The sequence below is a fragment of the Spermophilus citellus genome (assembly GCF_964194105.1).
Source record: "Spermophilus citellus genome assembly, chromosome: 1".
NCBI lineage: Eukaryota > Metazoa > Chordata > Mammalia > Rodentia > Sciuridae > Spermophilus > Spermophilus citellus.
The window spans coordinates 226,472,497-226,497,854 of record NC_138182.1 but is presented as its reverse complement, the minus strand read 5'-3'; the positions used below and the strand labels follow the sequence as shown (position 1 = coordinate 226,497,854).

General features: G+C 37.8%; 2 protein-coding genes across 5 annotated transcripts in view; one reads left to right on the top strand and one right to left on the bottom strand.

Annotated features, from left to right (window-relative positions):
• Positions 1-4,379, bottom strand: part of PTCD2 (pentatricopeptide repeat domain 2) — a 29,088-nt gene extending 24,709 nt beyond the window's left edge. For 2 of the 4 annotated variants that reach the window (XM_081310473.1, XM_081310476.1), the window contains exons 1-2: positions 4,078-4,379; positions 2,789-2,881 (exon numbers count right to left, since the gene is read on the bottom strand). In XM_081310473.1, the coding sequence (XP_081166599.1) occupies positions 2,789-2,881; positions 4,078-4,360 (376 nt within the window). In that variant the 5' untranslated portion in view covers positions 4,361-4,379. The remainder of the gene's footprint in view (positions 1-2,788; positions 2,882-4,077) is intronic. The other 2 variants (XM_081310474.1, XM_081310475.1) reach the window with 2 other exon arrangements.
• Positions 4,300-25,358, top strand: part of MRPS27 (mitochondrial ribosomal protein S27) — a 97,181-nt gene continuing 76,122 nt past the window's right edge. Inside the window, exons 1-2 of the mRNA XM_081310513.1 lie at positions 4,300-4,419; positions 11,153-11,230. Of these exons, the coding sequence (XP_081166639.1) occupies positions 4,332-4,419; positions 11,153-11,230 (166 nt within the window). The 5' untranslated portion in view covers positions 4,300-4,331. The remainder of the gene's footprint in view (positions 4,420-11,152; positions 11,231-25,358) is intronic.

Genomic DNA, 25,358 nt, shown 5'->3' with positions numbered 1-25,358 from the left:
AGCTTTGTCCCTTATCTTTGTGTCTAATCAACTATAGGGACAAACACCAAAAGGAAGCACTGCTTCTTGGCATTAGGAAGGGGCTACATTATCACTAAATGTGGGGTGGGATGCAAGGCAGGAACCAAGCAAGCATCTGCTTTCCAGGGCTGTTCTCACATTGGAAGCTGCCAAGAAATATCTACAATTTGTTCCAAGGCCCAGAGCTTTGAAGGAATGCTGCTGGAAGTGGCACAATATATATTAAAACACAAAAACTAGAAGTTGATTTATAAGAAGACACACTTGGTTTGACATAATGCAAAGGATCTTCTAATCTATTTGTAGAGCCATACAGTGGTTAAAGGTTTTAGAGCCCAGAACCTGGGCTCTGCCATTTGCATGCTCTGGAGGAGACCTTTGTACAGAGACTATATTATTTGTGTATAAAGTGAGATCTCATGGGCTACATGGTATGTCTGAAAACACTTAACACCATATAATAGCTGCTAGTAAGTAGTAACATTACTGACCTCATTTTCACTCTGCCTCCTGTTAGATCTAAGAGGATTTAGTCTATTAAACATTTCTAAGCAATTTCCAATATGAAAGATCTCAAAGGGATAGTTTTACATGTTGAACCTCCTAATCCCTCTTAACAAATCTTAAGAATCCACAATGTTAAAAGATGTATGTTGTATATTAAAAAAATCAATCAGCATTTAATGGCTTACCATATATTCATATTCAGAGTCATCCTTTGAGAATGGTTCCTGCACTCAAAGAGCTTAAAGCCTATTCAGGAAGGCAAAATATATTTATACAGAGCTATCTGAAAACAATGATGGAAGAGGGACATGTGAAGGACTATAAACACAATAGGACAGAAGAGTCCTATCATGAGAGCTATAACGACTCAGTGTGGCAGGACAGATACCAGTAGGAACTGAGTAGAGCTGGAGAAACAAAGCAGGGGGTCATTCTGGGTACGGGAATCAGCAAGAGTAACAGAACAGAATTGGGGGTAAAAGCATTATGGGAAGAAGAGCAGTGACCAGATGAATAAGAAGCTACACTGGACACCAGAGAGGGTCAGGTCCATTATGGCAGGGATAGAAGCCGTCGGGTAAGGAGGCATATGATATGGTATACAACATAGTGCTGTTGTGGGTTCTCAAAATGGAAGAACTGCTGACAGGAGTTTAAAAATGCCAATTTGACAATGGAGTATGTTGGCACTAATTAGATTATCTTTCAGGACATGTGAACCACTGTCAGTTTTATAAGTCTATAACAATTGGAAACAACAACTAGATAATGATATGGGGCCCTGACTATAAACCTCAATAGGTCAAAAATACCTGGGGCAAAAAGAAGTCTAGATTATTCAGTATAATGAACTGGAGATAAACACATTATATCGCACTTTTTAAGTCTTATTTTTGTATTACATACAAAATTGGGTGGTGTTACATAGCAGTATCACTAGTGAAGCAGTGGGGGATGACTGATTTCTAAAGGAACAGCTGGGAAGGAATGAAAGCAAGAAGTGTTACTTGGGTGCTCACAATCATTTTCCAGTGAGAAGGAGAGCTGGGATTATAGCTGGAAAAGTCAATAGAGACAAATTAGAGTTATTACAAAAGAGGAATGTCTTGGAAATATTCATAAAGGAGTTTGAAGTACCAGGATAAACTCTCTGTTGGAGGGAAGAACAAAATTTCTCAAATGTTGAAAGGAAATAAACCTAAGATAGTGGTATTCTTGTGTTTTTAGCTTTTGTTACCAGCAATTGAACTCAGTGCTTAACCACTGAGTCACATCCCCAGCCCTTTCTTTTTATTTTATTTAGAAACAGGTCTCACTGAGTTGCTTAGTGCCTCACTATTGCTGAGGCTGGCTTTGAACTCAGAATTGTCCTGCTTCATCCTCCCAAGCTGCTGGGATTACAGGCATGTGCCACCACGCCCAGCATGTTTTTAGCTTTTTAACAAAAAAATTTTAAGCTCACCCAAAAGTAGAGAAAAATTACCATCATCCAACCTCAACAATTATCAATATGCTACAAATTTTTTCCCTCTACACTGCCCCCAAACACACTGGACTTTTAAAACTCCAGGTTTTATACAAATTCCTCCTGTTCTTTAAAAAAACCCTTGATCCTACTGACTTAAAAAATATCAAAATGAGCTAGACTCAATGAATGGTGCATACCTGTAAACCCAGTAACCTGGAAGGCTGAGGCAGGAGGATCACAAGTTCAAGGCCAGCCTCAGCAAACTGGCGAGGCCCTAAGCAACTTAGTGAGACCCCGTCTCAAAATAAAAAGTAAAAAGGACTGGGGATGTGGCTCAGTGGTTAAGCATCCCTGAGTTCAATTCCCAGTATCAAAAACAAAACAACAAGAAAATCAAAATGCATCATCACATATAGCACTGTTTTATTTCATTCACATGTCTATGTGATTAAATATATTTTTCACTGAAAGCTACATAAAAGTTTGACAGCCGGTCATCTGGAGTTCACATATATATATATATATATATATATATATATATATATATGCATGTGGCGCCTTTCTATTTGCATCTCTTCTTGGATTCTGGGACAAGAGGAAAGAGGAAAGCCGTAGACTTTGTAGTAGTAGAGTGTGAAATGAAAGGTGAATCTAAGGGTAGTCTAGGAAGCTAAGAAGAAATGTTATCTACTTTTTCTATGAAATTGAAGGTCACCAAAGCAAAGAATGAATAGAGACAAAGAGGAAACTGATATGACAGATAAAAGAGTTAACAAAATAAATTCTATTTACCTTTGGTGTCAGGAAGATTATATGCAATAGCCAACTTCTTATGTTGAAATTCTTTTAATTTCATGATATTATCTGTAAGTAGATATCTTTTAGCTAAAAATTAGGGGAAAAAAGTTACATCATTTTTACTGCTTTACACTTAGCAAATAACATAAGTAGAGTCTGATCTAATGATCTGATCTTATTGTTATCTATTATAATATGACATAAACTTGGTAGGGAAAAATATCTCGAAACAACCAGCAAATGAAAGTACTCAGTAAAATAAATTTTGTTTGTGTGTGAAAGGAGCTAGTTATTAACTGTATGAGGACTGGTTGACAGGAAGCTGAGATTTGAAGGACAAAATAGTTGTTTGCCATGTGGTTTAAGGGTAACATTTTTTTTAAGCTGTCATTTAAATGTAAAACAAGCATATTGTGTTTTGTTTATCTGGGAGCATATAGTAGAGTGGAAAAAGCTATTATACAACCACTGAAACTTCTAGTTTTGTCCTTTGTGAAATAAAAGGATCATGGCCTTTCAGATCTGGCCTCTATCCTCAAGATAAATCATCATAACAGCTTAATAATCTGAGAAATATCCATACTTCGGAATTCTCGGCTGTGCATGATATAAAATGGATGAAGAATGGCAAAGTACCCAATAAAAGAATTCTGTGTACTGCTAATATTTATGAAAAGGCAGTCCATGGCATGATTGGGAGGTCTCCACTGTTAACCTAGTTCAAATCTTGCTTCTACCAGTTCCCTGTGACCTTGGGTAAATGACTTTAACATTGTAGTGTTTCCTCCTCTGTAAACAGAGGTTTTCTCCCACTCTGAGGAGCTAAACCTCTCCCATTGGGTGTTTGGAGGAAAGGAGCTATTACATGTAAAATGCATTAGAAAAAGTGCTAAATATGTTTATCGTCACTCACTAGCATTCTCAGGTTTAATCACTGGTAAGGTGGTAAGGATAATCTTGAGAACGAGGAAACCCTTTCAAGGTCTTTTTATTTGTAGCAGCAGAGCTGAGAGTCCAAACTAAGATCTTCCCTCCTAAACCCTGCCCAAAGGGTGAGGAGTGTCCCGGGAGAGCAAGTCGCCCCTTGCAGTCCTCCTTCCGTTTCCACGCACTAGGGGTTTTCACTACTAGCCCCAGGGGTCACTGCCATACCCACGTGCGACTGGAGGGCAAGGGCGCGCTCCAGGCCGATGAGCGATTCTCCAACGAGAAGCCTGCCAAGGCTTAACACTCCCTGCCTTTCCATCCCCTCCCCTCCTTCCAAGGCCTGATGCCGCGGATACCTCCGAGTGGGCACCGGCAGCAGTTGGAGCCTGCGGCTTCCACCCCGGGATAAAAAGAAGTCCGTGTCGTTTGCTGCAGAGCTCGTTCCAAGGACCGAAATGCAGCCATATTGTCCCGGGCCGCACCACCTGTGAGAGCTGGGGGCGGGGGACGGATCGCCGAAAGCTCAGAACGGGATTCATCCAATCTCTGAGCCCACAGGGAGGACTGTGTCCCGCCCCTTCTCTGCCTACGGCCCCGGCCGGTCCTCCTCATGGTAAGCTCCAAGATGGCGGCCCCCATGGTGCGGCGCTGGCTGCTTCTGGCTCGGAAAGTTCCTCTGCCTCACCTCTCCCCGGCAGGTTGGTGACTGCTGCCCTGGTGGGGCTTCTTCATTAGGCCCCTGATTACTCCATTCCTTGAATGAAAGAAGCGACAAGCTTTCCTGAAGAGGGCAAATGCTTTGGGGATCTGCTTGCTAGAGAAGCCATTCGGGGTGTGTGTTAGCGCAGAAAGGAGAGGTAGTCTCTGACCCATCTCCTTCCTTAAAATAGTAGTATCTGCCAGGTCAAAGGTGTGAGAAGCAGAGGAAGGTTATGGCATGAGAGATTTTGCGTATGATTGTCAGATTTGTGTGTTAGGGTGGTCGTCTTTTTGCCCACCGTGAAAAGGTGTAATACGTCCACCCCCCTGATCAGTTTTAAAATTTTGGTCCTTGAAAGTGTTTCAGAATTAAATGGAGAAAGCATTTCTTTTTTGTAGTGGATAGTTATTTTAGAGACTACTATTGCCCAAGCAATATTATCTGAGAGTAAGCAGGTTCAAGACAGTTTTCTCCCACTCTGAGGTTTCCCAGGAGAGGCATCAGGTAAATGTTTTCCTTACCATCTCACCTTTCCAGACCCCTGGTCTTCACTTTGCATAAGATTTTTGCAGTATTTATCTCACTTTAACCTAATGACCCTTGGACACAATTCTTGAACCTTTCTTTGCTATAGTTTTCCAGGTGCAGATAACAAATGCTAACAATTACTTATAAAATACTTTGAATCTGATGAGGAAAACTTTGGGGGAAAGTTTTTAAGTATTTACAGAAGTCAAGTTTACAATGATTTCAACCAAATAATCTTGATAGATGTGCATGATTACTTGATTAAAATGCAATCATATTTAGTGTTTCCAGAGGTTTTTATCTCCTCTTTTCAACCAATTCCCTTAGTCCCTATTAAAAAAGAGGAAACATTTTAGCGCACTCTGGCTCACACTTAAGGATCAACCATTAAATATCAACACAAAACATCCTAGGTGGCCACAAGAAGTTTTCTGAAAAGTAAGTGGTTGCCTTAGCTAGTAAAAATATTTAATGCCATACATTTGGCAAAATTGGTATGCATAAGTATTAGCCATTCTAACAAAGAAATGGAAATTAGGGTGAATTGAGAGACTTTCCAGATGGCATTTTGGATTTAGTGTGAACTGTTGAGCTTCTGGCAAGTTATACTTGTGCTATTCCAACATGGTAGTTATTAGCATGGGTCACTATTTAAATTTGAAATAAATATAAATAGAATGAAAATTTCAGTTGTATTGTGACACTACTTGTATTTTAAGTGCTCAGAGAACGGATGTGGCTCTTGGCTACTATTTTGGATAACTTAGAATTGAACCTTTTCATCATTGAGAAAGTTATATTGAACAAGCACTGGGCTGGACATAGATGAAAGTAGTCTCGAAGTCAAGAACTGAAAGCTATAAGGGAGGTGATATAAGTAAATAGAGTAGTTCAACACAGACCACTTGGAATTTGAAAGTTCTGATAAGGAGCTAGATTTATAGCAAAATTGAAGCATTTGCTCCATTACAGAAGAGAGGAAAAATATTTTGAATAAATTCATGACACAGATTTGCAACACTGACGCTTCTATCTGTTCTTCTTACAATCATATGGAGGAGTACAACTAAAATGATCAAGAGAATGAAAAGAAATTTAACTGACATGAAACCCCCCCAAAAAATGACATTTATCAAGAGCCTAGAGGAAAGAAACCTACTGGGCATCATTACACAGTTGACATTAAAACATTAATAATGCACTCAAACTACTGAGAGAGGCATTGTTTTCCCACCCTGCATAGAAAGAGGGAAAGAGGCTTAGAGATAACATGTACCTTGCCCAGTTTTTCATAGCATTTATTAACAAGGCAAGGATTTAGAGTTACCTTGTGACTCTAAGGCTCATCTATTCCCATAATCACACTGCTTCCCTCTAAATAGGGAGAAATGTTTGGAGACATTTGATTATTGATGGAGCCAGTCAGTTTTCATCAAACTTTGAAATTTTGGTCCTTGAAAGTGTTTCAGAATTAAATGGAGAAAACATTTCTTTTAGTAGTGGTGAGACTATTATTGTCCAAGCAATATTATCTGAGGGTAAGCAGGTTTAAGAAAACTTTGTATATACTTTTAGATGGTATATTCAGAGTAGGATTGAATAGGTTTACAAACCTAGAACTATAAGGCTGGTATCTGTCCCTTTGCTAATTCAACTGTGATCTGAGGAATGTCTTCATCATCATTACCTAGGAACTTATTTAGAAATGTGGAATCTGTTCCTGCTCTGAACCTGCATTTTAACAAAAAGTGATATGCATACTAAGATTTGAGAATCTGATCTAGATAGTCCACTTGGCTGTTGTCCACTCCATTCAGTGTTCTTTCCCTGATTTTGTAGAAATGCTTTGGTTGTAACATTAATATATAGACCTTCAATTCATGCACAGAAATGGAAAGAATTACAAATGGTGTCATTTACAAAGTATTTCAGAAAGATGAAAATCCTGCTTTAAAAATCTTAACAGAAAATGTGTTCTATTGCTTCTGTAGCAAATTAACACAAATTTGGTGGCTTAAAATAGCACAGATTTATCTTAGTATTCTTTGGGTCAACTGTCTGACCTGGGGTCTTATCATACTAAAATTAGGGGGTTGGACTGGATACGTTCCCTTTTGGAGTCTTTAGGGGAGAATCCATTTCTTTGCTTTTTCCATATTCTAGAGACCTTTTCATCATTGAGAAAGTTATATTGAACAAGACCACTCACATTCCTTGGGTTACAATCCTCTTTCTACATTTTCAACGTGAGCAATGGCCAATCATTGTAAGGTCCTCACTTAACCGTCCTTCACATATCACGTTTACCAACAGACTCTTCTGTCTCCTATTTTTAAGGACCCTTGTGATTACATTGAGCCTATCTGTATAATCTAGGACACTCTCCTATCTGATTAGCAACCTTAATTCCCCTCTACCATGTAACATATTTATAGGTTCTAGTAATGGGGCATGGACATCTTTGAGGGCTATTCTGCCAACCATACTTGGTAATTTATTCCCATGTTTGTCATTGGTTTGTATTAGAGCAACTATAGAAATTATCTATTTGCCAAAATTAAGTTCTTTATCCTTGTATCGATTTCTTTTGATTATACCCTCAATATAGATTGAGAATGATTACCCACTACTTTTTTAAGCAGAAAAAGACATATATAACCAGGTACTGAGTACACATGCTTGTAATCCCAGTGACTAGGGAAGCTAAGGCAGGAGGATTGCAAGTTTGAAATCAGCCTCTGCAATTTAGTGAGATTCTGTCTCAAAATTAAAAAAAAAAAAAAAGTTGGGGGAGGGTGTGTGTGCAGGGAATGTAGCTTAGTGGTACAGTGTCCCGGGCTTAATCCTTAGTCTCTCTCTCACACACACACACACACACACACACACACACACACATACATACAAAAACATATAAACATACACACATACCTTGGGGGGAGCCTGGGTTTATCTTTTGTAAAGTTATTAGTCCTAATTCATTTTTGTTCTAGTTTGTTCATTTCTCTTGAACAATTGCACACAGAGGGTGTTCTGGCAGTTCTCAAGTCTTCTTTCCATTACCTCTCCAGCTTTGTATTTCCCAATACAGAACACTTGAGCAGTGGTCTAAATAATTGTCTTTTCTGACTCCAGAAAAGGAGCCTTCCATAGAAGGGTGGTTTCTTATGCTAGAATGAAGATGTAGAGAATAAGTAAGAGATAATAATAATAAAAGTAAAGGATAAACCACTGGTATCTTGAGTAAGTAGCTTAACAGCTCCCTCAGTTCATGTTCACATAGAGAAGGGCTGCCATTGTTCCCCACAGAATTGAGAGAGCCCTTACTGGTTTTAGAAATTGGCATTCAGTTTACATAAAAATGCTGTTATAAGTAATAAATGAATATCAGAAATGATGCTTTTGGTTCTGTGTCATGACTGTTAGAGCATACAGTGACCTTAGGTATCACCTAGTCTTGCTTGATTTGCAATGATAGAATCTGAAATTTTCTAATAGCTGGTAAAACTCAAACTAGAACTCAGATCTCCTTTCTCCTTAATTGGTGTACAACTCTACACCTAACATAATGCCAACAGCTTTTAATCATCCTTCTTGGGATGATTCCTAAATTTAGGAATATAACTACTAATTTATAATATTGTTTATGAGACGTGACTCAAAGTTATAAATATCTAATACTTTCATAAAATCCATTTGAAATGTGATCACTTAAATAGTTGTTATTTTTTTTTTAGAATGTCTTTGTGCCCCTTTTGAAACAGTCTTAAGAAACTTTTTCTTACTGTATATATCATTGTTTAAGTTTTAGGACTCAAATTTAGATATTCTAATAAAGATCTGATCTATGCTTTAGATAAGAGAAGTATTGGATTGTGTATAAATACATATGGATGGATCTGGTTATTTTAGTTGGAGGATGGATAGAGAATATCTATTATTATGTTTAATTGGCCCATCCCGTCTAGTTAACGTTTAGCTTATTGTCTGCTATGACCTACAGGTAATCATCAGCCATTCGTTCTATTTTTGTTTTTCCTTTTTAAAAATAGGTTATTAAGATATAATACATATGATATACAACACACCCATTTGAACTATAAAATTCAATGGTTTTTAATATATGCACACAGTTGTGCAGCCATTACAATCAATTTTAGGACAATTTTTATCATCTCAGAAAGAAATCCCATGTTCATTATCAGTCATTTTTCATTTTTTCCCATGATTTCCCAGTCTCCACTCCCAGCCTTCTACAACCAATAATCTACTTTCTGTCTCTATAGTTTTGTCCATTTTGGGATTTCATAAAAATTGAATTATCATATGTAGTTTTTTGAGGCTGACATCTTTTTTACTTAGCATAATGTTTTGGAGGTCCTTCATTTCTAATTGCCAAATATTCCATTGTAAAGATATACCACATTTTTATGTTCATTTATTAACTGATGGATATTTGGGCTGTTTCCCATTTGTTGTCCATTATTCATGTACTGCTTATATGTACAAATTTTGTGTAGACCCAAGTGTTCATTTTTCTTGGTTATATCTACCTGGGAGTGGAAGTGGTAGGTCATATGGTAACTCCATGTTAACAGTTTGAGGAACTGCCAAACTGTTTTCCAAAGCAGCTGCTCTACTTTACATTCTCACTGGCAATATATGAGGTTCTAGTTTCTCTGCATCCTCATGAGTATCAGAAAGCCATCATTGTTTGCTGTTTGATTATAGTCATCATTCTCGATGTGAAACGGCATCTCCAGGTGGTTTGGGTTGGTATTTCCATACTGGCAAATGATGTTAAGCATCTTTCCATGTGTTTATTAACTACTTATATGTGCATATTTATTTGTGCACACACATTCAGCCCTCCAGACTCACAGGTTCTGCATCTCTGGATTCAACCAACTGCAAATTGAAAATATGTTTTAAAATTTTCATCTGCACTAAACATGTAATTGTTCTTTTTTTCTTGTCATTATTCCTGAAATAATATAGTAAAACAACTATTTACATAGCATTTACATTGAATTAAGTATAATAAGTAATTTAGAGCTGATTTAACGTATATGGGGCAGGAGTATACTATACTAGGTTATATGCAAATACTTAGCCATTTTGTCCCAAAGATTTGAGCATTGAAGAATTTTTATATCCATAGGGGATCTTGGAATTAATCCTCCAAAGACATCCAGGGATGACTCTGTATACATTTTATAGGGTTGTTTTGTTTTATTTTTGAGGATGTCTATTTAAATCCTTTGCCAATCTTTCAGTTGACTTTGTTTTGTTTTGTTTTGTTTTGAGTTGTAAGAGCTATTATATATTCTGGGTATAAGTCCCTTGTCAGATAAATGATTTGTAAATATTTTTTTCCCATTCTGTGGGTTTTTCTTTCACTTTCTTGAAAATGTCCATTGAAACACAAAAGTTTTTAATTTTGTTGAAACTACCATTCATTCTTTCTCATTCATTCCTTAAGCTCATGTTTATTGAGCAATGCCAGGCATTGTGCCAGGTATTGGAAATACAACTATGCCATCTTGTGTGTTTCCTTAAATTTGGCTTTTTGAGTTTCTCTTATTTATCACGAGGGTGCTGGGTCACTTATGCAAAATTTGGGTAAATTTGCTAATCCAAGTCAGATGGAAATATTTTCAAGACTAATAATTTAGGAATTAAACACAGTTCAGCAGTGTTTTGAATTCCAAAAAGGAGTTCTAAGGCTCACCTGGGCCATAATTTTTAATGATAAGAAGTTTTCCGGACTGGGGATGTGGCTCAAGTGGTAACGCGCTCGCCTGGCATGCACGGGACGCTGGGTTCAATCCTCAGCACCACATAAAAATAAAAAATAAATAAAGATGTTGTGTCCACCAAAAACTGAAAAATAAATAGTAAAAAAATTCTCTGTCTTAAAAAAAAAAAAAGAAGTTTTCCTTGCACTGAAGTTATAGGAACAAAATTGTCAACATTTTGATCCATAAGATTATTGTAAATGATTTCAATTTTTCTGCATCTTTACTTGTTAGAAGTTGAATACATTTTGTAAACTGTACAGTAGTTTTTTTTTTTTTTAAGTTAATATTAAAATATACAACCTAGTGTTTGAAGACATGGCAAAAACAGTGTTTCATAGTATGGATATATTAGATGAAATCGTTGCGAAACCATGCCAGTTGAGATCATTGCCTTTATTTCCTCAGGAAAAAGATGTCTGCTTTCTGCAGCATATGTGGACAGCCACAAATGGGAAGCAAGAGAAAAAGAACATTGTCACCTTGGTAAGTACCTACCTTGTGGGCTGTTCTGGGAGTCATCTGTAGTCACTCCATATGTCTACCTTCATTTACTCATTTGATGTGTATGTGAAATGATGCTTTATGCTGGTCAATTGAAATAACCATATTTTAGGTCCTAAAAGACCTGTACATTTCTAATATTTCATGTTTGCCTGATGATTAGTCTGAAGTTATGAAAATGATTATTTTCTGTCTAACTTTTGTTCATTTTTATCATGTAGTTTTTATGCAGCCTGTCTCTATTTTATAGAATTTCACATTTCTTCCCTTTTTATTTTCAGTCTCTTCATTTTTCTTAACTCTTGTGGTCTTCAGAGCTGTTTTTGACTCTTTTTGTTACCAGGTAACAGGTTTGAAAACAAAGTTGGAATCATTTAAGGAAGATCATTGACCAACATCTTCCCAGAAAATAAGTTCCTAAGTACACTTCCCTTGTTTCCTGTGAAATAGTGTACAGAAAGCAACTTTTCTTGTATAAAATGCCAAAACCTAAAAGAAATCACTGACTGTGTGCACATTTTTAAAATGTTCACGCTTGAGCCTTTTGGTTCTGCTTGTCCTTTGGTACATATAACATTATCAAGACACTGGCAAAATCAATAGATGGATCATAATTTTATAAGACTGATGTAATTTTTGAATCAGTTCCAGTGCTGATCTAATATTTTCTCTCAGACTTCTTCCACTGTTTGGGGGGAGTTATGTCAGATAAGAATAAAGTCTTTTGTTTATGGATTTTTTCCCATTAAGTGTGGGGGACACAGGTGTCAGTATTGATGACCTTATTGGGTGTTCCAAAATAATTTTATCCCTTGATGATGTGATTGCACAAGCAGAGTTAGTTGTGAGCTCTGGAATGGGTGTATGGGGATGGGTTAGCCAAAGCAGAACTAGAAAGATCTGAGGATGAGTAATCCTAACCTCTCCTCAAGGAACTTACAGTCCGGTTCTGACTGTAAGAGACCCAGCATAGCCTTTTTTATAACAAGTACTTTTTCTCGGGGGGAGTACTGGGGATTGAACTCAGGGGCACTTGACCACTGAGCCACATCCCTAGCCCTATTTTGTATTTTATTTAGAGACAAGTGCCGCAGTCTTGGCTGGGCACAGAATCACGAGCCAATCAAGCAGGAACAAAACTTTATTTTGAAAAAGCCGCTAACACTCTCAGCGCCAGCAAGTCAAAAACCGGTCCTCCCACGAGGGTGTCCGACCGGAACCGCGCGCCGACCGGAACCCCCCCGTCTCCTCCCACCTCCTCCGGAATTCCCTCCTACTATCCTTCCCCAACCAATGGGAACTCTCCAGCAGTCCCGTAAAGTCCCGTAACTTGAGTCCGGTAGCAGGCCAAGGTGAACAGCGGGAGTCCAGTTTGCATATGAATGTAAATTTTAACATAATCATCTCAGTGGCTAGCTGGCGTCACTTTACAACCAAAGGTGCCATACATCGTATATATGCTTGTGGCTCCTAGCATCTGCCCCCTTCTGTTTAATTAAGCAACAAGCAATGTGGCTAGGGACCGTGCCTGGTAGGTTGTCCAATTTAACATATGGTTCTTACCCGTCATGGGAGAACTGACCTTTAGGCGTCAGCTTCCTGTCTTAGGTTGAATCCACTGTAATCAGAGCAACCCGTCGCTGACTACCGGTCCAGCATTCAGCCATGCTTGTGGATAGGCCTATGCACCAGTGGGGGGGTGAGGTTCTTGCCTCACCTCTGTTGGCCCCCAAATTTAGCCTTGGTGCCAGTGGGGGGGTGAGGTTCTTTGCCTCACCTCTGTTGGCCCCCAAATTTAGACCATCACTAGTAGAAGGGAGGAGGATACAGAAATGCCACGACACCAAGCCAATTGACGGCTCCTTTGGAAAAATTGCGTCACTGGTGACACCATCAGCAAAGATATGCCAGTATTACCACAATAAACATGGGGTGAGCTGGCAAGGAAATTGCATCACTGGTGACACCATCAGCAAAAATATGCCAGCAGTACCACAATTCGGTGCACCAGATGATATTTCACAATGTATGCAACTGATATATAGTCCAGGCAAGTTCTGCAAGCAGTTCAAATTGGAGGAGTCTATCAATATGTCCATATCCTCCCAAAGTAAATCAAGTCCTTGATAGCATTACTTGTTGAGTTATATTCATTGATGCATCAGTTTATACAGTTTACTGTGATAGCTATCATAGAAGCTGTAGTTTGGTTTTATCTCAGTCTTCACTGGAATTGGGATGGAGATGGAAATTCTGGCAATGATGGTAAAGAGACATTATCCTGAACAGAATTATTAAATATAATAAAAAGAAAAGGTGAAAGTAAACAAACAGATCTGTTAAACTCCTTTAAAAACAATCCTTAACAGCCGTTTACCAAATTTAAATTAGTAAACAAACAGATCTGTTAACCATCTTTAACAACAATCATAAACAGCTGTTCACCTAATTTAAATTAAACCATATAAATCACGTGAATAAAGAAAAAATTCGGATCCATTTTTTCATGAGCGCTCCTCATATAAGAAATATGGACATACACACATACAGACATACAACACAAAACAGAAGTGTGCACACAACATACAACACATAAGACAATAGTAAATAAAGGCCTTGTAACTATACTTAGGTGAAATCTCCATTGCAATGTTTAAAAACTCCACAGTCAAAAAAAAATAAATAAATAAATAAATAAATAAATAAATAAATAAAAAATAAAACACAGTCAAAAAATAAAACTGATCAGAAAAACATTAACCTAGGTTTGTATGAGCTCAAAAATAAAATAGAACTTTATGATGTGGAAAAATGCAATAATAAAATAGATACTGAAAAAAAAAAACCTTGGTTAATCACTGTCGCAGATGTAAGAATAGCCAAGCTGGAGCTCTGGATGTCAGCTGTTATGGATTTGAGTCAAATCATCTTCTTTTTCTGTAGAAATTGTTTTAGTTAATCTCTCTGGAATCCAAATCGGTTGCTGTTCATCCTGTGGGAAAACACAGACAGCGCCCCGATTCCAGACTATCACTGGATCCGGGCCTTTCCATTGTCCTGTTAGAATATCTTTCCAAAGTACCTTAGGCTTATGTACATTTTTGGGGTACAAATGTCTTTCCGCAGCACTAAGTCCCGATGAATCTAAATTTAAAAAGTTTAGAGTAAAAAGGGTTATTTTAAGTTTATCTTTGGGGGATATATACCCCTTTCCAATTCCCTCCTTTTGTTTTAATAAGTACATTTTAATAGTTTGATGAGCTCTTTCAACTATGCCTTGTCCTTGTGGATTGTATGGAATTCCTGTTATGTGAGTAATACCAAATGATGAGCAAAATTGTTTAAAAGAGGAGGAAGTATAACCAGGACCGTTGTCCGTTTTTAACTGTTTTGGAACGCCCACAGTGGCAAAATTTTGTAAGCAATGAGCTATAACATCTTTAGTTTTTTCTCCGGCATGAAGGGAGCCCATCAAAAATCCGGAAGAGGTATCAACTGTAACATGTAAATATTTTAATTTTCCAAATTCTGGCAAGTGTGTGACGTCCATCTGCCAAATATGGTTAGGTATTAGTCCTCTAGGATTGACTCCAAGATTAACTTGTGGTAAAAATGTCACACAATTTTGACATTGTTTTATTATATGTCTGGCCTGTTCTTTAGTTATTTTAAAACGCTTTTGTAAAGTATTAGCATTGACATGGAACCTTTTATGAAAATTTATAGCTTCTTCTATTGTGGAGAAAATATGTATGTCATGTGTAGATTTATCTGCTAGTTCATTGCCCATACTAAGGGCTCCAGGCAATCCTGTATGTGCCCTGATATGACCTATGAAGAATGGATCTTTTCGGTCCCAGATTAGACTTTGTATAGCGGAAAACAAAGAGAAAACAGTAGAGGAAGGGGAAATCCTACCAGCATCTTCAAGGGAATTAATAGCATTAACTACATACTGACTATCAGAAAATAAATTAAATACAGAATCTTTAAACATCATAAAAGCTTGTAATACTGCATTAAGCTCTACCTTTTGAGCTGATTGTTTGGGTACTAAAAATGTAAAAGTTTGATCAGGAGTAACTACTGCTGCTGTACCATTGTTTGACCCATCAGTGAATATATTTGGAGCATTTATGATAGGGGTTTTTCTTGTCATTTTTGGAAAAACTACAGGATGCTTAGACCAAAAAGACAACAAAGGATTAGATGGTAAGTGATTATCAAATGAAACACTAGTTTTACACAGGATTATTGCCCAAGTATTTAACTCATTAGCTAACTCATCAATTTGATCCATAGTATATGGAGTAATAATTTTATTGGGAGAAATCCCAAACACTCCCTTAGCTGCTTTTATTCCTTTGAGTATTAATTGTCCTACAGCCTCAGGATATCTAGTAAGAATAGTGTTAGGGGAATAAGATAAATGTATCCACAATAATGGACCTTCTTGCCAAAATACTCCTGTAGGAATATTTTTTGTTGGTAGTACAATAAATAATAAAGGCAAACTTATATCAATTCTATCCAAATGCATATTTTCCATATATGTTTCAATGATTTTTAATACTTTTCTTGCTTCAGGCGTTAACATGCGGGGTGAATTTGGATCTGATGGACCTTTTAGAATATCAAATAAAGGTCCTAACTCTCCTGTTGGTATGCCTAGATAAGGCCTTATCCAATTTATGTCTCCCAATAACTTTTGAAAGTCATTAAGTGATTTGAGTTGATCTACTCGTATTTGAATTTTTGGTGGACGGACCATGGTTGAGGATAATAGAACTCCTAAATAATTAATTGGAAGATTTAATTGTACTTTATCTATTGCTATCTCTAGATTATAATTTTTCAATAAATTTGTAAGTGTGGCATAACATTCTAGTAATGTGTTTTTATCTTTATGTGCCAGTAACACATCATCCATATAGTGAAATATTTGTAGTTCAGGATTTTGGTTTCTAAGTGGCTGGATTGCTTTATTAACATAAATTTGACACATAGTTGGGCTGTTAGCCATCCCTTGAGGGAGTACTTTCCATTCATATCTCTGATCAGGACCTTCATGATTCAGTGCAGGGATAGTAAATGCAAAATGTGGACTATCCTCGGGATGAATTGGAATTGAAAAGAAACAATCTTTAATATCTATAACTAAAACATGCCAGGTTTTTGGTAAAGCAGACAATTGAGGAATCCCTGATTGAGCAGGTCCCATAATAACCATCTCATTATTAATGGCTCTTAAATCTTGTAATAATCTCCATTTACCAGATTTCTTTTTAATGACAAAAATGGGAGTATTATAGGGGGATACGGAAGGTTGTATATGTCCTTCCGCTAACTGTTGTCTGACCAAGTCATGGGCTACTTGTATCTTTTCTTTAGTCAAGGGCCACTGAGGAACCTTGAATTTTTAATTTTAGCATTGGGCGAGAATCTAAATTTAAAGACAGCATAGCCCAATCTACACCTGTGGAGCCTAATCCCTTGGAACCTCTTTCTACATTACAACTGGAAAATTTATCATGCAGGCTGGGTATTATTAATAACTGTGCTATTCTATCTCCTGGTGAAATTACTGATATACCTCTTGGAGAACTAGCTATAATTTTTATTTCACCTTCATAATCGGGATCAATTACCCCAGGACTTATCATAAGTCCTTTTAGTGTAGAAGAACTGCGTCCCAATAATAAGCCTACTGTTCCCTGGGGAAGAGGTCCTTTTACTCCTGTGGGAATGATTTGAATTCCCATCTCTGGGGTTAGTACTGCTCTGGCAGAGGCGCAGATGTCCAGCCCTGCGCTCCCTCTAGTTTGTCTGATGAGGGATTTAATGGATAATGCGTCCTGGGCACTACCTTGATGGGGCTGTTGGGTTCCTCCATTGCCCCATATATTTGTGGTTTGGGGCCCCGGGGCATTGGGCCCTCTAGTCCGTTTTTTGGCAATGGAGCTTGATACCTTTCTCCACGATATCGTGGGTAAACACTTGGTCCTTGTCCGTTTTTTGATAACGGAATACCCTCTATGGTGGTTTGAGAACGGCATTCATTAGCCCAATGTCTCCCTCTACGGCATCGTGGGCAAATACCTGGTATTCTATTCCTTTGATATCCAGCTTTGTTAAACCCTCCTCTTATGGGGCAACTCCTTTTAAAATGTCCTGTTTGATTACAATTATAGCATGTTCTTGGCCTGGCATCTAAAGCCTGTTGTACTGCTGCTAAGACTTGCCCCTGTTCATTAATGTCTCTACATAATTTAATATATGTGTTTAAATCCTCATGTCTCCATGGTCTAATGACCTCTCTGCAGCAACGATTTGCTTGGTCATAAGCCAGTTGTTTTATAAATGGCATTACCTGTTCTGTATTTCCAAATATCCTAGAGGCTGACTGAATAAGTCTATCTACAAATTCAGCATAAGGTTCATTAGTTCCTTGTATTACCTTAGATAATTGACCTTGTAAGTCTCCATGCCCCTGTAAAGTTTTCCATGCCCTAACTGCATCTACAGCAATTTGTGCGTACACACCAGGGTCATATTCAATTTGTTGTCTTTGACCCTCATAAGGTCCCTTCCCCAAAAGCATGTCCATATTTCTTTGAGGGTACCCAGCTTCTGCATTTCGCCTAGCTGTCTCCATGCAAAATTCCTCATTGGCAACCTTCCATAACAAATATTGTCCTCCGTTTAGCACAGATCGACACATGTTAGCCCAATCTGCTGGTGTCATGTCCAAGTTGGTAACAGATTCAACCATGCTTATTGTGAAGGGAGCTTGCGGCCCATAGGTCGTTACAGCCTCCTTTAATTGCTTTATTGTTTTGAAATCTAAAGCACGGTGAATTCGTTGCCCTCCTGCCTGCTCAAGTACAGGGCATGCTAATCTTTGGGGTCCTGCCTCAGAATTCCGTCCATCAACTACGGTAGTTGAGGGCCGCTCAGCGGTAGATGGAGCTGTTGGTTGAATTACGCCCTCTGGTGATAGAACGGAGTTGGTAGCAACCTCCTGTTGTAATTCTCCACCTGATGGCTGCTTGTCCTCTAAGCTTGCTTTCTTTAAATTCTCCTCTGTCTGACTAGCTTGAGAGACCTTCTCTTTTGCTTGACCTAGCGTTTTTTCTACCATAGTCTGGACCTCTAACAATTTACTTAACAGTTTTTCGGTTTGTTTTTTATTGGATTCTAATCTACTATAACCTAACCCAATAAGGTAGGATAAAACAAAGCCGAAGCAGAATGAAACAAAGACGGAGCAGACAATGGTTGTATCAATTTTCTCTTTCTCAGGGCTGAATAACTTCAAACCTTGAGCCAACCATTTTTTCCAGTTCGCCTGAGAAAATTCTAGGGCTAGGGAGCTCGAAATGAAAACAAAATAAATCAAAACAAGAACACATTGTTTTCTGAGAAGGTCATCCATCCTGTCGCCTTCCCTCAGGGGCGAGCAATTTACTCACCTCTAAGCTTCAGGCGTTCCCCGTACGGGCCGCCAAATGCCGCAGTCTTGGCTGGGCACAGAATCACGAGCCAATCAAGCAGGAACAAAACTTTATTTTGAAAAAGCCGCTAACACTCTCAGCGCCAGCAAGTCAAAAACCGGTCCTCCCACGAGGGTGTCCGACCGGAACCGCGCGCCGACCGGAACCCCCCCGTCTCCTCCCACCTCCTCCGGAATTCCCTCCTACTATCCTTCCCCAACCAATGGGAACTCTCCAGCAGTCCCGTAAAGTCCCGTAACTTGAGTCCGGTAGCAGGCCAAGGTGAACAGCGGGAGTCCAGTTTGCATATGAATGTAAATTTTAACATAATCATCTCAGTGGCTAGCTGGCGTCACTTTACAACCAAAGGTGCCATACATCGTATATATGCTTGTGGCTCCTAGCAGACAAGGTCTCACTGAGTTGCTTAAAGCCTCTCTTTTGCTGAGGCTGTCTTTGAACTCACCATCCTCCTGCCTCAGCCTCCCAAGCTGCTGGGTTTACAGGCGTGCACCACCAAGCCCAGCATAACAAGCACTTTTAATACTCTTCTTTTATTATCTTGAAGTTAAGTTAAAAGATAATATAATCTACCTATTAATAATATTCTTAAAATCTATATCATTACTATGATCCAAAGAAGAAATAAAAGGGAAGTATCTTGCAACAAATGATGTGTATTTCAAAATATAAATAAATGCTTAGGCAAAACTACACTAAAAAGACAATGAAGTAGCTACATACCTGAACTTAAATGTAGAGTCACTGTGAACAATGATAGACAGAAACAGATGGGTACAGATGTGGTATGCTGGAGAATTCAAATACCAGGGTGGCATTATCATAATGACATAATTTTATTTACAAAATGAATAACTTCAAAGGTCAGTCCTCATACAATTTATGTTGAAGTTGCATTTATAGAAAATATAACTTATTTTCAATAATGAAAAAAAGCCTTTTGTGCTTCTATGAAAAATGAAATTGGTTCTGTTAATTATAAACAGATTTTTTTTTTTTAGTAGTTACGACTACCTGCCTTAACACAGACATCGTGGTATGTGGGGCAAAATTTTTTAACCTTTTATTTGGAAAAATTTTAAACTTAAAAATAATTGCAAAGAGCTCCTTTCTACCTTTTATCCACCTTCACCTGTTGTTACCACTTTGATCTATTTGCTTTTGCTTTCTCACTCTGTAGACATATAACACACATTTTTAAAATAATTTGAGAGTTTGTTTCATACATTACAGCCCTTTATCCTGAATACTTCAGCATACATCATCTGACATAAGGATGTCGTTATACACCATAGCACTATCAACTTTAGTAATTTTAATATTAATATAATAATTTACCTTTTAATATCACTATTTTGTTAATTGACCTCAAAATGTTCTTTATCATATTTTTCCATATTATCATAGGATCCATTATAGGTTTACATTGCATTACATTGTCAAATTTTTTTAGTCTTTAAGCTGAAATGGTTTCATATCCTTTCTTTGTTTCTGATGACATCGTCATTTTTGTAAGATTCTCATTTCTTCTTTAAATAACATATTCTCTTTTGAGGTTTCTCTGTGCTTTCCTCATTAGATTCCAGTTATGTTTCTTCATCCAGAATACTCTTAGTGATGTAACCCTATCAGAGCATCACATCTGGACACACCAGATATCCTAATGCCTTTACTGGGCTATGTTAACTTTAATCACTTAGTGAAGTGTCTGATTTTTTCCACTGTAAAGTTAATTATCAGTGAGGAACAAACATCCTACTGCTTATCAAGTTTCCCCCTTACATTTAGCATCCGTTTATGCTTCTGTCCTGGATCAGTCTATACTACAATGGTTGCAAAGTGATGATTTTCCAAATCCATCAGTTCCTTCATACTTACTTGTTAGCACTCGATATTCTACTATAAGCAATAGTCTTTCCTTCCTTCCTTCTGTCCCATTTCTTTCTCATTAATTAGTGGGATTTTTAAAAAATGATTATTGTCATCCTTAATTATTTTGGTGGCCCAGTTATCCCAGAATTGGCCAATACAAATAAGTCCTCTCAAGCTGGCTTCTGTATTCTCTTTTTTCTCTCTCAAAATTTCTCTGTTTTCTCATTTAACAAGATGTTCCAGGTTCATCTTGTACCTTTCCTGCCCTAGGCCTGGACTCAACCTTTTGTTTGAGGAGCTCTGGTTCCTTTTGGTGAGGAACGTCATTAGAAACCAGGATTTAATGTAATTTTTACTTCTCATCCAAAGTAGTGGACAGGGATTGGAAAATATGGATGCATACACACATAAACCTGCCTGTGTGCACATCTGTATCTATATACATGCATGCATCTATATACATACATGTATCTGTATCTATATATATACATGTATCTGTGCAGATACACATACATATATATATATTTTTTTAGAAACAGAGCTTGTGCCAGTACCATTTCATCCCTGTATGATCTTTCCTTGCCTTGCACTAATCTAAATTTGTATCTCTTCCATACTGAGTCCTGGTTCCCACCAGAGACAATGTTCTGATGTGTGGCACAGTCACAGCAATGCCGGTCACCTGCTTTCCCTGTCTTCTGTCCAGAAATTGCCAGCAATTCCTTCCAATCATTGTGACAGTAAAAAAAAAAAAAAAAAAAAAAAAAAAAAATACCCCCACTTACACTGAAGTGCCCTTAAGGGCCTATACTGTTGTGGTGACAACACCAACATAGCTTCACATAATTATATAGCAAAGATTGTTCTGATGTGTCATATGAATTTTAAGGAAAGTGCTATGAGTATATATGAGGGAATGACAAATCCCAGGAAAGTTTTGTTTTGTTTTGGTACCAAGAATTGAACCATGTAACCACTGAGCCACATCCCCAGCCTTTTTGTTTTTTTAACATTTTCCCAGGTTTAAAGGAAAGATTAGGAGACAAGGCCACTATATTTTGACATCTTGTTTGTTCTGTTATTTGTACACAAATCCAAGGGACTTTATTGCAGATACCTTAGTAAATAGAAACTGTTTACCAAAGAATGAGCATAATCTGCAATGCATAAATATCACATGGAGGTGCATAAATATCACATGGAGGTAACTTTGTCTCCTCTCTGTTAAAACTAGTATTCTTGGAAAAGCAGTACAAGCTATCATATACTGAATACTTCTTGCCACTGTGGTAGTTGTTCGTCTGCCTAGAATACCCCCCTTTACATCCTAAATTCCTATCCAGTCAGAACTTATTTTTCCTACTCTACTCTTAACAGTGCTTTGTCCCTTCCTTACCTAGTGTGATGTGAAGAGTTTGCACTTACTTATTAGGCAGACATCGCTCTGGCTTTGTAGCCCACTTCTGCAGCTTTCAGCTCTCACCCTCCATGTCTGAACCTCTAAATTTGGGATGGTGGTAATTCCTGCTTGAGTGCCTGGCACATAGAAGATGCTCCAAAAGTACGTGGAATGAATGAGACCCCTTAGTTCCCTCGCTTTACCCCTAGATAAAATGTGTGAAGCAGTTTTGGAACTCAAGCTGCTCGGAAAAAAAAAGAGGCCTTTGGAGACAGTATTTTTTTTTTTCACCACTGTATAACAGAATGTAATTGTTATTACCTCTGTTAAAACAGACACGCTTTTCACTTATACGTGCCATTAGTACATGCTTCTCCCAACTTTTTATTTCCGTGTCTGGATGGGGGCTGTGAGCACTGCTGGTGTTGTGCCTGGGGGTGCATCCCTGCAAATTGGTCAGTAGATGGCAGTGTGGCGCCTACGGGAAACCTGCATTGCTCATTGAGAGCCCAGAACCGGAGCACGCTAAATGAGAAACGTGCGCGAACGCGCAGGGCCGTGCGCGGCATGTGGAGCGCTGTGATTGGTCGCCGTAAGCCGAAGGGCCGTGAGGTGCTCTAGGCTGGCTCGTTGATTGGAGGAGTGAGGAGGGCCGATATGAGGCATTAGTTCCTGCGGTTCCTATTGGGAAGCATGTGTCCCTGAGGGCAGAGCGGGTGCCAGGGCGTGGTTCCCTCCACTGGGTGATTTTACCTCTGCTGTCCTTCCAAAAAATTTTCTTTTGCGATGATTGCTGTAATACCTGAGATTCTACAGTAGAGTCTTACTTTTGCATTAATGTGGAGTTTGGTTTTTTAAAAATGCTTCTTTATTACAGTGTTCTATATGCATACTTAAATGTACACAAATCATAACATATAGATTCTCACAAAGTGAGCAAATCTGTGTAAAAAATAGAAGGTTCTTACCCCTCCAGAGGCCCTTATAGCCCCTGCTTTTCAAAGGTAACCATTGTCCTGACTTATGACATCATAGTTTACTTTTTTTTTTATGTTTTATAAAGGGAAATAGAAAACATATGAAAGTAGAGAGAATGATGGTCAGGAACCCCCTTTATCCATCACCTGGCTTCAACAATTATCAGCTCATAATCTTTTATTTTTCTCTCTACTTGGGTTTCCCCATCCTGATACTTTGGATTATTTTGAGGCAAATCCCAGGAAAAAAAAAATAATAATAATTGGGCCATAAATATACTGATACCTGTTTCTAAAAGTTAAGGACACTTTTTACTACTATTATCACACCTAAATTAGTGGTTCTTTAAATATTGTCAAATATCCAGTTTTCCATTTCCCTGATATTCTTCTGGGTATGTGTTTTTTAGCGGTTTGATTAAATCAGGATCCAAATAAGGTCCATACATTGTGGTTAGTAGATATGTCCCCTTCTCTTGCCTCTTTTAAAAATAGAAGCATAGAAAGAGAGAGTAGTTAAACCCCCATGTACTATCACCAGCTTACCTGCTCATGCCCTTTCATTGGTAACTCACCTCCTTATCCAATTACTTTTTAACAAATCTTAATTATCAAATCACTCTATGTGTTTTGATATATACCTCTAAAAGATAAGGATTTTTAAAGATAACCATAATACCATTCACATATCTAAAACCTAGTCATTTAAAAAAAAATAATTTAAAAGTCTCTCAGTGTTTACATTTCCCCAAATGTCTTATAAACTTTTTCATTTACATTTACAGGCCCCACCCCATACTTTATTTGTTGAAGAAAACAGTTCTTCAGTAGAGTTTTCCACATTATAGATTTGCTGATTTCATCTCTGTGGTAATGTTTAACATGCTCCTCCTAACTTCCATGTGTCCTGTGTAATGGCTCTTGGAGAAAAAGGCTTGATTTGATTGAAGATTTTTGTTTGTTTTTGCTTTTCTCTTTTGGCATGACTGTGTCATAGGAGGTATTTTCTTTTGTCAGGAAGTACATGGCATAGGGCTGTTCCTTTACATGTTAAAAACTATGCATGCTCATTGGTTGGCTCCATTATTTTCATAAACAGCTATAAATTTGCTGTTATAATTCTTATTATAAAATTTGCTGTTATAATTCTTATCTTTGCTTCATTCATCAATTCTCCTTATCATTTTAGTTATCCTGCAACAGTTTGTATAGAAGAAGCAATTTTCAAAATATCCTTCAAAGATGATTAGTGAGGGTATTTCTTTTAATGTCATTATGAACTCAGATTTAAACAGTTAAGGTACAGTTAATATTTTTATTGATAGGTCCTCAGTTCTTCATTTGTGTTCTATAAAGCCCTAGGAGTTCTTGGGCTTTCCTACTTCAGTCAGATGATTTCAGCTTTTTACTATTTTTGTACTGGGTTTCCCTTAGGCTAAAATAAACACTAAATTAAAGCATCATCTCTCAAATTCCTCTACTAACTTGTAGATCTGATGGGCAAAGTACCAGGTGAAGTTGTCAACCTTAACCAGTCAACAGCTGGTGAATTACAGAATAGGGCCCCCAGTGATTAGGACTCCAGAGAAAACTGTTTGAGAACTAGGTGGGATGCTGGTTGGAGGACAGGTGGGGAAGCTCCCTGGTTTCCTTGAGAGGAAGTTTTCTGGAGGCAGCCTGCCAGGGGGCAAGGGCCCAGGTGACTCGAGCTGAATTGGATTCATGAGCCTTATGGATTAAATATTTGTTAAAAAAAATATATATATATATATATATATATATATATTTTACCTATAGATGGACATAGTATCTTTATTTTATTTATTTATTTTTATGTGGCGCTGAGGATCGAACCCAGTGCCTCATATGTGAGAGGCAAATGCTCTGCCACTGAGCCACAAACCCAGCCCGTGAATTAAATATTCTATTTCTGATTTTTCAATTTATAAGTAATCACAGAATAAGAAACACTTTTTGGTTTTGGTTACTATTTTTCTGTGTTTCTATTTTTGTTTTTTGAGAACCCTCTTTCTTAATCCAAAATGTATTATACCATTAATTTGTGAGGTTTACTTTTGCTGTGTCATTTCATTTATGGAGGCTTTTGACTTGTAATTTTTCAAATCCTGCTTTTGAGCCTGAATGGGGATTTTCTGAAGTCTGCCTTTCTCATTTTTGTCAGTTCTGTATTTGTATCTCTGTGGCATCTATTCATTACTAAGTCTCATATTTACCATCTGCTGACAGTTGTAGAGATGAGCCTGCCTTGTATATGTTATCCTTCACATTTTCTTAGCATATATGTGTTGTTCTTTATTGGACTTGTTTTAAAGATTCTAGTGACAGAG